The sequence below is a fragment of the Pseudocercospora fijiensis genome (genome assembly GCF_000340215.1).
Source record: "Pseudocercospora fijiensis CIRAD86 unplaced genomic scaffold MYCFIscaffold_3, whole genome shotgun sequence".
In the NCBI taxonomy this organism is placed as follows: Eukaryota; Fungi; Ascomycota; class Dothideomycetes; order Mycosphaerellales; family Mycosphaerellaceae; genus Pseudocercospora; species Pseudocercospora fijiensis.
This window is the reverse complement of record NW_006921534.1, coordinates 2,395,386-2,410,724: the sequence shown is the minus strand read 5'-3', so window position 1 is coordinate 2,410,724 and position 15,339 is coordinate 2,395,386. Positions and strand designations below refer to the sequence as shown.

The window sequence follows — 15,339 nt, the reverse complement described above, 5'->3', positions numbered from 1 at the left end:
AGACAGGATGTAGCGATATATAGTAACGACGGTTAATATAATAGTAATACACTTAAAACTGTAGTACTACTAGCATATTCTAGTTTAGACCGAGTCGACTAATACGACCGAGTCGACGAGTCGATAAGTATTAATATAGTACTATACGAATAGTATAAACACTACTAACGACTACGACTGCGAGCGACCTAGAGCGATCCTATATATATAAAAATTTACTATATCGATCCTGTCGATCGCGTCGATCCTATCGATCCTATCGATCCTATCGATCCTAAGCGATCTAGGTACGAGTCGGGTCGCGACTCGGTCGCTTAGGATCGCTTAGGATCGCTTAGGATCGCTTAGGATCGCTTAGGATCGATAGGATCGATAGAATCGACGCGATTAGAAAAAAAGTTTTCGTAACGAACTAGCGCAACGTACTAAGAGCGCTACTAGACGACTATTCCTTAGTTATATACGCTATATAGTATATTAATAGCGACCTAAAGCGTATATAGGATAACTATTTCGATTCCCTCGATAATCAAACCGCTATTTAGTAGCAAACCTATAAAACTATTATGCTAGACACCCTTAGAAACCCTATACTAAGGCAACAATATGCTTAGGACCTGTATCTTCGAGCTAAATAAAAGACTAATCAATCGGCTCGTTTATTCGAGGCCTACTTAAAAACCCTTAAAGACGACCTTCCGCCTAAGACTAATTCTATATAGATCTCCGAGATACGCCTAAAACTTAGGTAGGAACTTATCCTCGAATTAGACCGTCGCCGCGTATTCGAATAAGCTAACCTAATACGCATTTAATTTATAGTCGAAGTAGAAACAGCCGAACGAGCTATCTAGCTCTAATAACGACTAGAATTAAGGATCCGACTAGCTAGTACTAACCGTAGCAACCGTAGTAGCCGCGGAGGAAACTAAGGTTCCTACTAAGATAACAATGCTAATAGTAGGAATAGTAACAACGACCGTAGAAGGGGCCGTAGCCGGCGACTATATAGAGGAGGCTGTAATAGGGGCCGTAGAAGGGGCTCGTATCCCTATAGTACTAATCGCTTAACTAATAATAGCAGCAATAGCGGCTATAGCAACCCCCTAACTAGATTAAAGTGCTTCAATTGTAATAGCACTAGCTATCTATTAGGCTAATGCGATAAACTAAGGGATTAGACCCGAATTAATCGTGCTTCCGCTAAACACCGAAAGCACCTCTTAGCGGCTAACGCTACCTCTATAGGCCAACCTTCGAAAAAAGAGTAAGCGCTATACAAACTGTTAGCCTCGTACGGCGTAAGACTATCGACATTGTGCTAGCTATAACACGCTCCTACCTTGTATAGGATACGAAGGGCACTAGCTATTAAACTAAGGTTATACTAGATCTAGGAAATTTAGTTAGTACCCTTATTAGCTATCGCCTAGCTAAGCAATTAGACCTTCGACAACTGCCGAGGACTAACCTACTAACCCTTACTTAGTTTAATAACGCTCGGCACTTAACCTATAGGGCCTACTATATTCCTATAGCTCTAAAGGACGACCTCGGAAATAAACGCCTACTAGACTTTACTGCCTACGTAGTAGATATAGACAACCTATATAGGGGAGCTACTATTGTTATTAGTAACCCTGTTCTTAAGTACTACGCTATAGCTATAGACCTAGGCCTCTAGAAGTAGCGATTTAGAATCGCTAGGAAAGAGGACATTAAACATATTAATGTTAGCGAGTGCCCTAACGATATTAGGGTCCTATTTATTAGCAACCTAATACTAGCTTCCGCCTTAGCTAATCCGACTGCCGACCTGCTCGGTAATAACGATAAGCCTATACCCCCTAATAGCATAGACCCTAATTAGCTTGCTCGCATACTAGAGCCTATTCGAGAGACCTATATTAATGTATTTAAATATCACCTAGCATCGACATTGCCTATATTTAAGGAGACGGATTATAAGATTAGCATTATAGAGGGTAAGGAGGTCCCTTTTAGCCCCCTCTATAACCTTAGCGAACGAGAGCTTGCTATATTACGTAAATACTTAGAAGAAAACCTAGCTAATAGTAGGATACGGTATAGTAACAGCCCTGCTAGTGCACCTATCCTACCCGTTCTAAAGAAGGATAGTAGCCTACGCCTATATGTCGACTATCGTAGGCTTAATACTGTTACTATTAAAGACCGCTGTCTACTCCCCCTTATTAATAAGACCCTCGATCGCCTTTCTAGGGCTTACTACTATACTATACTAGACATTAAGGACACGTACTATCGTATCTATATTCGTAAGGGCGACGAATAGAAGACGGCCTTCCGTACTCGCTATAGCTATTTTAAGTACTTAGTTATGCTATTTAGGCTAGCTAATACCCCTGCTACATTCTAGTCCTATATTAATCGGGCCCTATTAGGCCTATTAGATTACCTCTGTATAGTTTACCTAGATAACATCCTAGTTTATACACACTTACCTAATATTGCGGAGCACTAGGCTATAGTCCGTAAGGTCCTCGACCGCCTACGAGCCTATAGACTATATTATAAGCCTTCTAAATGCACCTTTACTACTAAGGAGGTAGCCTTCCTCGGTTTTATCGTATTAACTAATAGTGTTAAGGCTAATCCGGATCGGATTAAAACAATTACTAAATAGCCTGTTCCTACGTCTATTAAGGAGCTTTAATCGTTCCTCGGCTTCGCTAATTTCTACCGCCGTTTTATTAAGGGCTATTCGAGGCATATAATGCTATTAACTGAGCTTACTAAGACTAAGGCAAACCCTTCTAGAGAGTTTAGGTAGACTAACAAAACATAAGCCGCTTTTAACGGTCTAAAGAAACGATTTACTAAAGTCCCCTTATTGCACTATTTCGTACTAAGCAAGTAGATCCGAATTGAGACTAACGCTTTATAGTTCGCTATATCGGCTATTATATTATAGCAATTAGATAATAACTATTACTAGCACCCGATTGCCTTCTTTTTACAAAAGATAATCGATATAGAACGTCGATATAAGACCTACGAGTAAGAGCTCTTAGCAATCGTAGAAGCCTTTAAGCATTAGCGCTACTATCTTAATAGTGCTTAGTATACAATTCAGGTCTATACAGACTATAATAACCTCCGTAGTATTACTAAGGTTACTAGGGTTATAGGTCGATAGGCTAGATAGGCCGTCTACCTCGCCGGGTTTGATTTTAATGTATTATACCGGCTAGGCGTAAGTAACCCTGCCGATAGCCTATCGAGGCGACCTAATTACGACAGCGAGACCTAATATATTAATTCTTTGTTTCTAACCCTATAGTATAAGATTGCTATAGCCCGTATTATTAATAAGCAAGCGTAGGATAAGCGGACTTCCGGACCCCGTAGCGACAACAAATACTATAGCGGAGTTGTCGTTCTTCTAGTATACGTTAAAAGAAAGGACGTAGATCGCTCGAGCTATAATAACTCGATTAAAGACATTGCTATCTATAGTAATAGCCTATATAGCGACAGTACTATAGAAGAGGTTGTAGTAGTTCCGGCTACTAGTGCTATTAGATGCATACAATACGTACCTCGTTTAATAGCGAGGGTGCTATTAAATAACCTTATAAATAGGGATAGTTAATCGTTTATAGATAAGCTATTACGTACTTAGTAGAGAGACGCCTTTGCTATCGAGCGTATTAATAGGCTTGTAAGTAGACGGGCGACTCGATCTAGCAAGAGTAATAACTAGTCAATCGACGACAAGGGTTACTTAAAGTTTAAGGGCAGATACTATGTCCCCGCTAAACAATCGATTAGATAAGAGCTTTTAAAGAGGCACTATAATAGTAAACTCGCTAGTTACTATAGTATAGAGAGGTCGCACGAGTTACTATCGCGTATATACTACTAGCTAAATAGTAAACGGTATATAAAGGAGTATATACAGACCTGTATAGTATGCTAGCGAGTTAAAGCACCGAAGTACTTACCGTTCGGCGAGTTGTCTTCGCTTCCTATTCTAAAGAAGCTATTTGCTAAGCTAATAATAGACTTTATTATAGGCCTTCTACCTACTAGGCGTAGGGGTAGTAAGGACGTATATAATGCTATCCTTGTTATAGTAGATCGATTTACTAAGGGCGCTCGATATATCCCGGCGCGGAAAGACTAGACTACTATTAATATAGCAGAGGCGCTATAGAGTAACATCTTCTGTACCTGTTAGGGAACCCCTAAGGGGATAGTCTCTAATAGGGGCACGACATTTACATCGTACTATTAGAGCGAAATATACCTACAGCTAAGACTAAAGCATCGGCTATTAATAGCCTTCTATCTACAGACTAACGGTTAAATAGAGAGGCAGAATGCTACCCTATAGCAGTACCTACGCAGTTACATTAATAAGAACCCCGAGGACTAGGTTAACCTCCTATAACTAGCTGAATTCGTATACAATAACAGTGTCTACTTATCTACTAAGGTCTCCCCTTATTTTACTATAATAGGCTAGAACGCTGCCTTACTATAAGACCTATTTACCTCGCTCGAGGCCGAGCGCAAGGAAAGGGAAGCGTATTAAGTACTAATACCTAAGACACTAGCAGCTATTAAGAGGGTTCAAAAGATACGAGAGATTCACGCTAAGATAGCTAACAAACTAGCAAAGGCCTAGGCCTATTAGAAGGCCTATTACGACAAACATTACACACCGATAACCTTTAAGCAAGGCGATATAGTTATACTAAGCACTAAGAACCTCCGCATCCGTAAGCACCTATTACCTAACGGCAAAACAAGGCCTAAGCTCGTACTAAGATACATTAGTCTATTCCGCATTCGAGAAGTTAAGGGCTCCTCCGTATAGGCCTATTAGTTGTAGCTTCCTCTTTATTACACTATCTATAATACCTTCTATATATCCCTCCTTAAGCTATATTACCTACGCGAGGGGGATAAAGCCCCTACTAAACACGAAGACATACTAGCGGATAGTAAAGAGCTGTAGTCTATAGAACGTATCCTATAGTACCGGACTAGGAAAGGCAAGAAGGAGTACCTATTAAGATAGCAAGGCTATTTACCTAAATAGGACTCGTAGGAAGCTAAAGCCTCTTTTAAAGACATAACTAAGTTATTAGATAAGTATTAGACTAGTATAAAGAACAAGAAGAAGGCTAAGGGCCTATAATGTCGCCTAGGAATAATGCTACCCCCGGGGTACTATTAGCTAACTAATTAGAAACAAGCAATTGTTAGTAACAAAGGACAATAAGACTATACTAGGCGCGCTACGACGCGTTAACTAATTGCCTACTCTTTTAAGGACTCTACCTCTTTACTAACGCGCCCTATAGGTCCCCCTTTTATTCCTTTATTCTATCGAGGCCTCGAGGCCTAGGCGATCGGCGAGGACGGCGTCGCGCTTGTAACGGCGCGGCCGGCGCGGCTATATTAGTAATAGTATTACGGAGTATACTACTGTTTAAGAAAGAAAGGATATAGCTATGTTAGTAACGGTATTGCCGAGTTATTATTAGTTAAAGAAGGAAATTAGAAGAAGGTAAAGTTAGCGCTAAGACGACTAGCGCCGCTACTATTAATATTACTTGCTATTGTTACTACGCCTATAGATACAACCTTACCTATACTACGAGCCTAAGGCACCTTTAATCAAAACTTTGATTAAAACTTTAAGGCTAAGTTAAAACTTTAAGCCGCCTAAAAGATTAAGCGACTAATAGACTAACTAAGGGCAAAACTATAGAGCTAAGCTAGCTAGGGTCGATCTTGCGGACAATAGGTTACTCCTCGATCTATCTAACCCTTTAAGCGAGGCGAACCTCTATAGTCTACTACTACACTTATAATAGCCTTTACTTATAGAAACTAGACGAGCTGTGTTTTTTCTAAAAAGATAAGATAAGATTAACAATTAAAGGCTACTAAACCTAACTAATTAGGGCTAGCGAAACTACGAACAATAATAGCCCTCGTAATAATAAGAATAAACCCTTAGAAGCGGACATAGCTAGGTCTTTTAGAGTAGACGCAAAGAACTCGGAACGATATTACTTAGAACGGAGGCAGGGCTGTAATACCTCTACGTCTACCTATTATAGTAGGGAAGACGCGCTCGTATTGTAATTAGTCGAAGGTCCCTAATTCTCCTAGTTATATATTACTTTATTATATATAAGGATAGCGTAGTTAGAGTTAGACATTATATTATATTAGAGGTAAGGTTTAACATAGTTACATAATCGGTAATTGCGTGTTTAATTTAGCGCAGACTAAGAAGCTTGCTAGACCTACTAAGTTAGTAGCGATAGAGGTTAAGAATAGAATATAGACCGGCTACAAGGGCGCGGCCTTTAGAAGGGAAGCGTATATTAGGACTAAAGAGGTTATACGTAATTAGTATATAACTAGGCTTGAGTAAAGCTAGGGTCTTAATGCCTTAGGTAGGGCTTAGCGCTTAGCGTTAGGCTAACTAGCCTGCCTTCCTCCCTCTTCTCTTAAATCTCTATCGAATACTACCTATACCTACTACTACCCTATCTACCTACTAATAGACCCTTCTTATAGTTTCTATAACTACGTAGGGCTTAACTATAGCGGATTTTGCGATTTTTGATATATAATAGTATTATAGCTAATACCATCTACTTACTACTACGATTATCTATATACGCGTACTAAAACCCGATAGAAACGGATTAGACTAGTAATAAAGGGTATTATATAGTCTATACGGGAGTTTATTTAATTAGTAGAGGGGTTAGAAAGTTTACTTACAGGTTTAGAAAAGTCTGCTACGGAACACGTGATTCTTTATTATATGTACGAATACCCTTTGTTACTAGTCTGAGTAGAGATAGAGATAGGATCTCTGTTATCTAACCGCTAATTGGCTATACGCCACACCTTAGCTACATACTATGCCACTATGCCACATATACACACACACATACCAAAATACTACACCCTCAAATAATCCTATCTCTAGTCTGGTCTCGAGATAGCATCTGCCCGGACACTTGTCATAGTGTCCCGGCGTAGACATTGGACTTGCACAATTTCGTGGTCATCTATAGGTGTTTGTTGTCTCGGCATGGGCATATAACAAACGAGCTCTGCCAAATTTCAGACGATTAATGTTGATGCTTGGATGGTCGAAAGATGGTCATGTGTATTGCAATACTCACAAGAACTTCAAGAAGGCTCAATGAGTGTTAATATGCGGGGATTGTATTTTGTGAGCCTGTTTAGAGCAGATTATCAAATCAAAAGAATGGATAGCATACTCGACCTATTTTGTTTCTATCTACACTCGTTCAGGAGAATATGAATAGATAGAGGGTAACTATAGTGGAGAAGTAGAAGGCAGAGTTGCGGGCTTGGTCGTCAGGGACGACAGCCTGATAGAACTACGGAGTTCTAACCTTTCACCATGACTTTATGATTGTATAGACAATTTGACGACTTGGACAAGCGAGCCGTTTTGAACACATCTGTACAGACATTTAGGAGAAGTATTGCGCATTCCAACCGCCGAACCAGAAAAGCGTCGCGCTCACGAGACGAGATAACGAATCACGATTCCTCCACCACCACCACCACGAATACAAGCCTAACCATAGGCGAAGGCGAACTTTCCCACGATGGGCGGTCGATACCGCTCATTGTCCGGTGCACTGGTTGATCCAGAGAAACAGCGCAATTCCAACGACTTCGACTCAGACGAAGCGCCGTCATTGGTCTCTAGCAGAGACACTTCGGCTTCATATGCGCCCATGCCCATGCTCAGCCAAAAGAGCGGACCCGCCTCATTCGCATACCATCTTCCACGAAGGCGATTTTCGCGATACTTCACACTCGCCATAAGCGCAGTGCTCTTCATTTTCATATGGTACCTCATACGGTCGTCTTGGGCGAGCAGGGCAGAGGTACAGCTGGGCTTGAAGAAACCACCGCCTCCTCCTCCGGCATGGGAGCAGTTTCCATTCCTGAAGAGATACCATGGCGGTATCAGAACGCTGGTCAGCCGGACGGAGAATACTCCAGAATACCCCGTGGACAACGATGAGGAGGTGAAGAGACTGCAGGACGAGGCGTTGAGGCAGAAGGAGCAGCAGGACCTACAAGTTAGCAAGGAGAAAGGCTTCCAGAAGCGAGCTGCGCTCGCAAGTCTGCGATTCGATCCATACAGCACGAGTAACGTGAATGGCGACTTTGAGATGCCAGTCAAATGCTATTTGGACAACAAGACCAAACTGGAGATTCCACAGCTGTTGAGCTATCAGGGCGTGACGAAAGGCTTTCCGAATCCAGTCATGGGCAGCTATGATATCTTCGGACTGAGAGACGACATATGCTTTGAAAGATATGGCAGACTGGGACCGTACGGGTATGGCTACAGCAGGAAGTTTGGTGGCAGTGGTGCTGGTATGGAGGGTGAAAAGGAAGGCTCCGAGCAAGTCTGGAAAGGCTACGAAGAAGAGGTGAACTACAAAAACGTGCAGTGGGCAGAAGCGCAGGAACGCTGCATCAAGGACAACGCGCATCGCTTCAAGCCGGCGCCCAAATTGCAGCGGAACCACTTCTTTACGTCTATGGCTCTAGGTGGGCCAGCGAAAGAGAAGCAGAGTGAAGACCAAGTTCCGGAGAAGACTCTGAGCGGAAAGCAGTATCTCAACCGCACAGCAGTCATTATTCGAACGTGGTGGGACTACAACTATGACGACGAGGATCTGTTCTACCTGCGAGCTCTGGTGAACGAGTTAAGTCTACACTCTGGAGCAGAATATGACGTGCACTTTCTCATCCACGTCAAAGACGACAACATGCAGATATGGGCAGACGAGGACACCTATCAGCGCGTACTTAATGACGCATTACCTGCCGAATTCAGAGGCATGGGTACATTGTGGTCGGAGCGGCAAATGGGCCTGATCTATGGCGGTGTTGCAGAGTCATTCTACCGCGACCTTCCAGTACATGGCGCATATCGAAGTACGTACATGCCGATGCAATACTTTGCACACATGCACCCAGAATACGAGTTTCTATGGCATTGGGAGATGGATATCCGCTATACGGGCAACTTTTATCACCTCTTCAAGCAGGTCTCGCAATGGGCAAAACAGCAGCCGAGAAAGGGACTGTGGGAACGAAACGGCCGCTTTTACGTTCCTGCCGAGCATGGAACCTGGGAAGAGTTCAAGCAGATGGTGCGCGTCCAGACTCAGCACGGCACAGCGCAGAAAGCTTCGGTTTATGGCAAGCTGGCGGCAGATGCTGGCTCAAAACATCCAATGGACGAGGAGTCACGTAGGGCCGAGAACGCAATTTGGGGTCCACTGCGACCAACTGGAGAAGGCGACGAGACAGACTTGCCAGACTCAGATCCTCAGCCTCCAACAACCTACGACAAGGACAACTATGAATGGGGCGTCGGTGAGGAAGCAGACTTCATCACCTTCAACCCACTCTTCGATCCTCACAACACGAATTGGATCCTTGCCGAGGATGTCACAGGCTATAACACAACGGAAGGATACCCTCCACGCAGGACGGCTATTATCACAGCTTCACGTCTCAGTCGAAGACTATTGGAGACAATGCATCGAGAGACAGCGCTCAAACGTCACACCATGTTCTCCGAGATGTGGCCTGGCAGCTGCGCTCTGCATCACGGATACAAGGCTGTCTACGCACCACATCCGGTCTATGTCGATCGTGCATGGCCTACAAGCTATCTGGCAGCCATATTCAATAATGGCATCAACGGCGCTGCAGGCGGTGCACGGACTAGCGTCTTCTCGGATGAGAGACAGCACAACTTCCTCGGCACGACATGGTACTACCACGCTGGCTTCTCTCCCAATCTGTGGAAGAGATGGCTGGGTTTCAAGGTAGACAATGATGGTGGTGAGGAGTACGAAAAGGCGAACGAAGGCAGGATGTGCTTACCTGCAATGCTACTACATCCTGTAAAGCAAGTGGATATGATATACGAACATCGGGAAGGCGAATGATCGAGCGTTTGAGAAGCGTGCTGCATGGCGATGGCGTTACAAGCATTGAATACGACTGAACAGATACCTATTTCCGGTAATGTATGTACATTGAACATATCCATGTCTTACGACGATCCCACGACCTGATCCAGAGAAGACCGCTATCAAACTTCGTTCAGAGCCCTTACCAACTCTTGCAGAATATCATTCAAGCTCTGCTGACTCTGCACATCACTACTCGCAGAAACAGATACCTTCCAACTCGATCCTTTCCCTCCCGCCACCTCAGCAGAGAAAACAACACTCCTCTTCCCAAACGCCAAATTCTCAACCTGCCTCACACCTTCACAGCCCGAGTAAAAAGCCGCCACAACCCCAAATTCCTCCTCCTGACCTTTCAACCCAACATCCATCTCCCTCTTCTCAACCTCCACCTCCGACGAATCCCTAGACAATGCAACCAACCCCTCCAAATCAAACCCCTCCTCATTCTCCCCCATCCCCTCAATCATCTGTCCCATAACATCTCCAGCAATACATGTATCTCATCCCCCCAAGAACCGAGCTACTAGGTGTAGAATTCGCAGTATGGGTATTGACTCTCACGGGCACAACGTTCTCCGATCCACCAAGGACTTCCGCGTTGCGGGTTAGGCGGCCGAAGAGGATGTCGCTTTGCCCTGCGAGTCGAGATAATGCGAGAGCGACGGAGGCTGTGAAGCGGGCGGATGGCGTGCCGGAGGGGTTTAGGAGAGGGTGGGGAGGGAGGTTGAGGTTTTGAGGTAGTGAGGGCTGGGAGATGGGGAGGGAGAGGGGGAGAGGTACGCCATTCTTCCGCCGTGGAGGAGAGATTGCTAGTATGTGGTTGAGGAAGAATGAGGGTGGGATTTTCGTAAGAGGTAGGTGTTCCAGCTTGGTGTTGGGGGAAGGGGACGGCCGGCACAGAGGTCTTTGAGGGCGGATGAGAGGGTGGAGATACTGGTAGAGTCCATGAGGGCGCGGTGGACTCTGAGGACGAGTTTCTTAGTGTTCGCGTGTTTTTCGTGGATGAGGTAGCTTTGGAACCAGGGTTGTCCGAAAGCGAGAGGATGGTTCAAGTCTTCTTTGATTATGGTTTCGAGGATTTGTTCGGAGGAGGTGGAGGAGGTTTCTTCGACTTTCATGGGTGCTTCGTAGGAAGCGAGGATTGTTTGGTAGTATTTGTCTTGGATTTGGGTGAATACTGTTCGGAGGATGTCGAAGTGGTTGATGAGGTTGTCTACGATTTATGCGATGTTGGAGACGAAGACACTTGATGGAATGTCGAAGGTGAGATAGTTATTTGCTTTGGAGATTTGATCGAGGGTGCCGGAGAGGTTGCGCTTTTGGAAAGGTGTAAGGCTGAAGAGATTCATCATCGTGGAGGTCGGATGGGTTCCGTTAAGCGCATGGCTAGTCTCTTGTATTGCAGATGAACCATGGGCGTACTTGACGTGCTCAGCCATGTCGACGAGTCTGGGATGTTTTAAGACGTCCGAGACGCAATGGCAAGCCCCCATTTACCCGCTTCCATTGTCAATCGCGACGCTGACATACTGTCTCCGCCGAGCGCAAAGAAGTTGGATTCGGCTGTGATTGTCGCCCGGTTACTTATGCCAAGTATTTCGCCCCAAAGCTGGGATAGCTGTGTCTCGAGGATGCTCAAAGGATCTGAAGGGTCTCGTTTGGTGTCACTGTGCGGGCTTGGTGCCTTTGCCTGCGACATGTTCTTGGCCTGTTCGCGCAGCTTACGACGGTCTACTGCTCCGGAGCTTGTTCTGGCCATAGTAGCACAAGGCACGAAACGCGAAGGGATCATATACCCTGGTAATTGTTGCGTGAGCTTCGCTTTGACATGATTTGTCGACTGCTTCACATAAATGTCGAGCTCCAACTGGGATCTGCTTCTCCATGAGCAGTTGTGAACTCAACGATCACTTCCTTGACCTCATCTGGTGATAGAAGGTCACGAATATGGTGCTCAATCTCGCCAAGCTCCACGCTATGGCCATGGACCTTGACCTGATCATCCTTGCGGCTAACGAGAATCAGGCTGCCGTCGGCCTGCTGCCATACTAAATCTCCAGTCTTGAAGAATCGTCTAGTCCGACCCTGAAAGCCTGCAGCACCACTTGTGATAAAGTGAGGGTCATTCACAAATGCAGATGCTGTCTCCCTCTCCTGGTCAATATATCCTAGTCCGACAAGCGGGCCTTCGATCCAGAGCTCTCCAACTTCGCCGATACCGCAAAGTTCGCCGTCGTTAGATACGACCCAGGTGTTGCTTCCAATCCTGTGACCCAAGCTATGCTCGTCTAACAAGAGTTGACTTTGGGACGCACACGTCACCACAAAGGTGCATTCAAGTGGGCTATGTCCGCTAACCAGTCGGACATGAGGGGCCAGGTCTAGCTTGACAGCTGCTTGTCCCGCTAAGAACAGCGTCTCAAGGTGAGCGGTAGAAGTGAAATCCACTCTGGAAGCCTGAGATGGCGTCATGTGTAGTAGACTGCTTTTCAAACGGGCGATGGAGGCATCGAGAGATTTGCTGAATTCGTCCTCTGCGGCAATTCCAGGTCGGTTGATATTGCAGGGTCGAACAAGGCGCGGTAAGCTCTCGTTCGGCAGCCCGTAGAGATCCACGTCGATAATCCTACCCTTCTTGCAATCCTTGACGTGATGTTTCTGTTCACCAGCTTGGCAAGGGGGTTGTAACGACCGCTGAAATTGCCGTAGCAGTCACTCAATCGAAGAGGCTCCCCGATCGTGTAGACGCTACAGATTTCAGTCGGGATGTGGAGCATGATAGCAAAAGACTCGGAGGCTTCTTCAATTTGACTTCACGTACTGCCCTTATGCTGTGTACAGTAGAGTAAGTCTCCGGCATTCCTTCGATAAGCGGCTTCTTCCGTGAACCTGTGTAAAGTTACTGGGTTTTGCGTTTTACCGTAGAATGCCAAGACCTCTCGAAGAGCCGCACACCGCATTTTAAACCTACCTCTTTATAGACCGTATTGCCTTATTTTTAATAGTATAGCGACCGTTAAGGTATTATTTTAATCGTAGAATATCGCTATATTCGTCTATAGGTTATAAAAAGAAGGCGCCGCCCGAAAAGAAGCTAGAGGTACGTACTAGGATTAGTACGAAGATGCCGCCGGAGACTATAAAGAAGGTAGAGTTATTATTCGAAGATAGCAAGTCGATTAATAATATAATACTAGTAACTAGTATTACAAGGTCGACCCTATATAAATAGCGCGTTAATTATAATCTCTTCTATTAGGCCTATTATCTACTATGCCTACCGCTAGGTCGTAAGCGTATACTTACTAAAGAAATGCGAGACTAGCTCGAAGAATATCTCTCTTATCGACTAGAGGTATATCTTAAAGAGATATATCTCGCTCTCTATAACGAGTTTAATATCTAGTTATACCCTTCGAACGTTTACTACTACTTAGTCGATATAATTGCGAGCGAAGCTCGCCTTATAATAGCAACGTAGGTACTAATCTAGTTGCTAGAATGCGCACTTAGCTATACGTAACGCTAAGCCGACCCCGGATTTTAGAATCCTATATACCTAATTGGTCAATTTCTACAAGTGGAGACTTTCGGAGCTAGCGCCGGTATCTCCGAATAAGCGCCGACTTCCCGAACAAGCGCCGACTTCCCGAACAAGCGCCGACTTCCCGAATAACCGCTAGTAAAGCCTTTTGCCTTCCTTCTAACACTTCAAATGTATAGTAAAATATATAGTAAAATATACAAACAATTAATAAGAAAATTAATAAGAAAATTAATAAGAAAATTAACTAAAACATTAATAAAAGAATTTATAAAACAACTTTTAATAAAAGAACCTATAGAAAAATTAATTTTAATTATAGAAAACATACGATTTAAATTTATAAAATTACCGAAAAATATTAAAGGAACGAGAGCGAGAATAAGAGCGAGGAACCCTAAAATTCGCGGCTCCGCTATACTAGGTATATATAAAATTTAAAAACTCGCGGGCGCTACCGCTATTACTACGTAAGTAGAAGGAGCAGAAGTGCTTACGTACAGGTACTATCCTGGTTAGTAAAACAATTAACAAAACAACAAACAAAACAACTAATAAAACAACTAATAAAACAACTAATAAAACAACTAATAAAACAACTAATAAAACAATTAATAGAACAATTAACAAAACAATCAACAAAACAATTAACAAAACAATTAACAAAACAATTAATAAACCAATTAATAAACCAATTAATAAAACGATAAATAAAACAATTAACAAAACAATTAACAAAACAATTAACAAAACAATGAATAAAACAATAGTAGAACAATTAGTAAGGCAATTAATTAAATAATTAATTAAACAATTAGTAAAGCAATTAGTTAAACAATTAGTTAAACAATTAATAAAATAAATTATATTCTAGTAAATAAATAACTTATAATAAAGTTAAAAAGAAGGTAAATAATAAACTAGAGAAGAAACTAAATAATAAAGCAAATAATAGATTAAATAAAAAACTAGAGAACAAAGTAAATAATAAACTAAATAATAAGCTAATTAATAGACTAAATAATAAGCTAGTACTAAACTAAGTAGTAAGATAGAAAACAAGTAATAAATAAGGATATAAATAAGAGGACTTAGACGTATTAGAAAAAAGAAAACATATAATAAAAATAAATAAGAAAATATAAAATAGGTAAGTAAAACAAGTAAGATACTAAATAGAAAAACTGTAAAACATTAAAGAAAAAAATTAAAAATAGTTTTTTTAATAATATAAAAAGTAGTAATAGATATAAAAAATTAGAGAAAACTAGAATAAAAGTAAGTAATATATATAAAGTTAAAAATAATAAAGTAGTATCTAAAATACTAGAAAAGAAAAATAGTAATACAAAAATATAAAAATACTTATTCCTAAGAAACTATTCTAATAGAACTAAATCGTATAATAATAGTAATAGCTTCAAGGTCTAGCTTCGAGGTCTAAAGAACCGAATTAGCTTAGTATATATAAGGCGAAAGCTTCGCTCGCACTCCTCTAGGCACGCGCTAGCCGCCTAGGAGCACATTTTAAAGTAGACTTAGAAAGCATCGCGGAAGATAGTAAAGGAGCGCAATCTATTAGTAAGAGCCGTTTAGAGTAAGAAGTATAAGAGGTAGCCTATTCGGAAGTTAGTATTTATTAACGAGATAGCGACAAACTAGAAGACGGCTTACCGTAAGTATAGTTAGTCTCTAGAAGGCGTAGATTATATAGATTATTAGTACGTATAA

At 42.6% G+C, this 15,339-nt stretch overlaps 2 protein-coding genes across 2 annotated transcripts; one reads left to right on the top strand and one right to left on the bottom strand.

Moving 5' to 3' along the window:
- Positions 1-7,793: 7,793 nt before the first annotated feature.
- Positions 7,794-10,037, top strand: MYCFIDRAFT_187330 (uncharacterized protein; the record flags this gene model as incomplete). The annotated part of the gene is made up of 1 exon (XM_007926673.1): positions 7,794-10,037. One exon carries the CDS (start codon positions 7,794-7,796, stop codon positions 10,035-10,037), a length of 2,244 nt encoding a protein of 747 aa, XP_007924864.1.
- A 66-nt stretch (positions 10,038-10,103) lies between these two features.
- On the bottom strand, positions 10,104-13,024 carry MYCFIDRAFT_207212 (uncharacterized protein; the record flags this gene model as incomplete). The annotated part of the gene is made up of 10 exons (XM_007926672.1): positions 10,104-10,180; positions 10,208-10,563; positions 10,589-10,997; positions 11,027-11,277; positions 11,311-11,513; positions 11,540-11,885; positions 11,914-11,944; positions 11,976-12,733; positions 12,781-12,861; positions 12,904-13,024. 10 exons carry the CDS (start codon positions 13,022-13,024, stop codon positions 10,145-10,147), a joined length of 2,592 nt encoding a protein of 863 aa, XP_007924863.1. The 3' UTR covers positions 10,104-10,144.
- Positions 13,025-15,339: the final 2,315 nt, after the last annotated feature.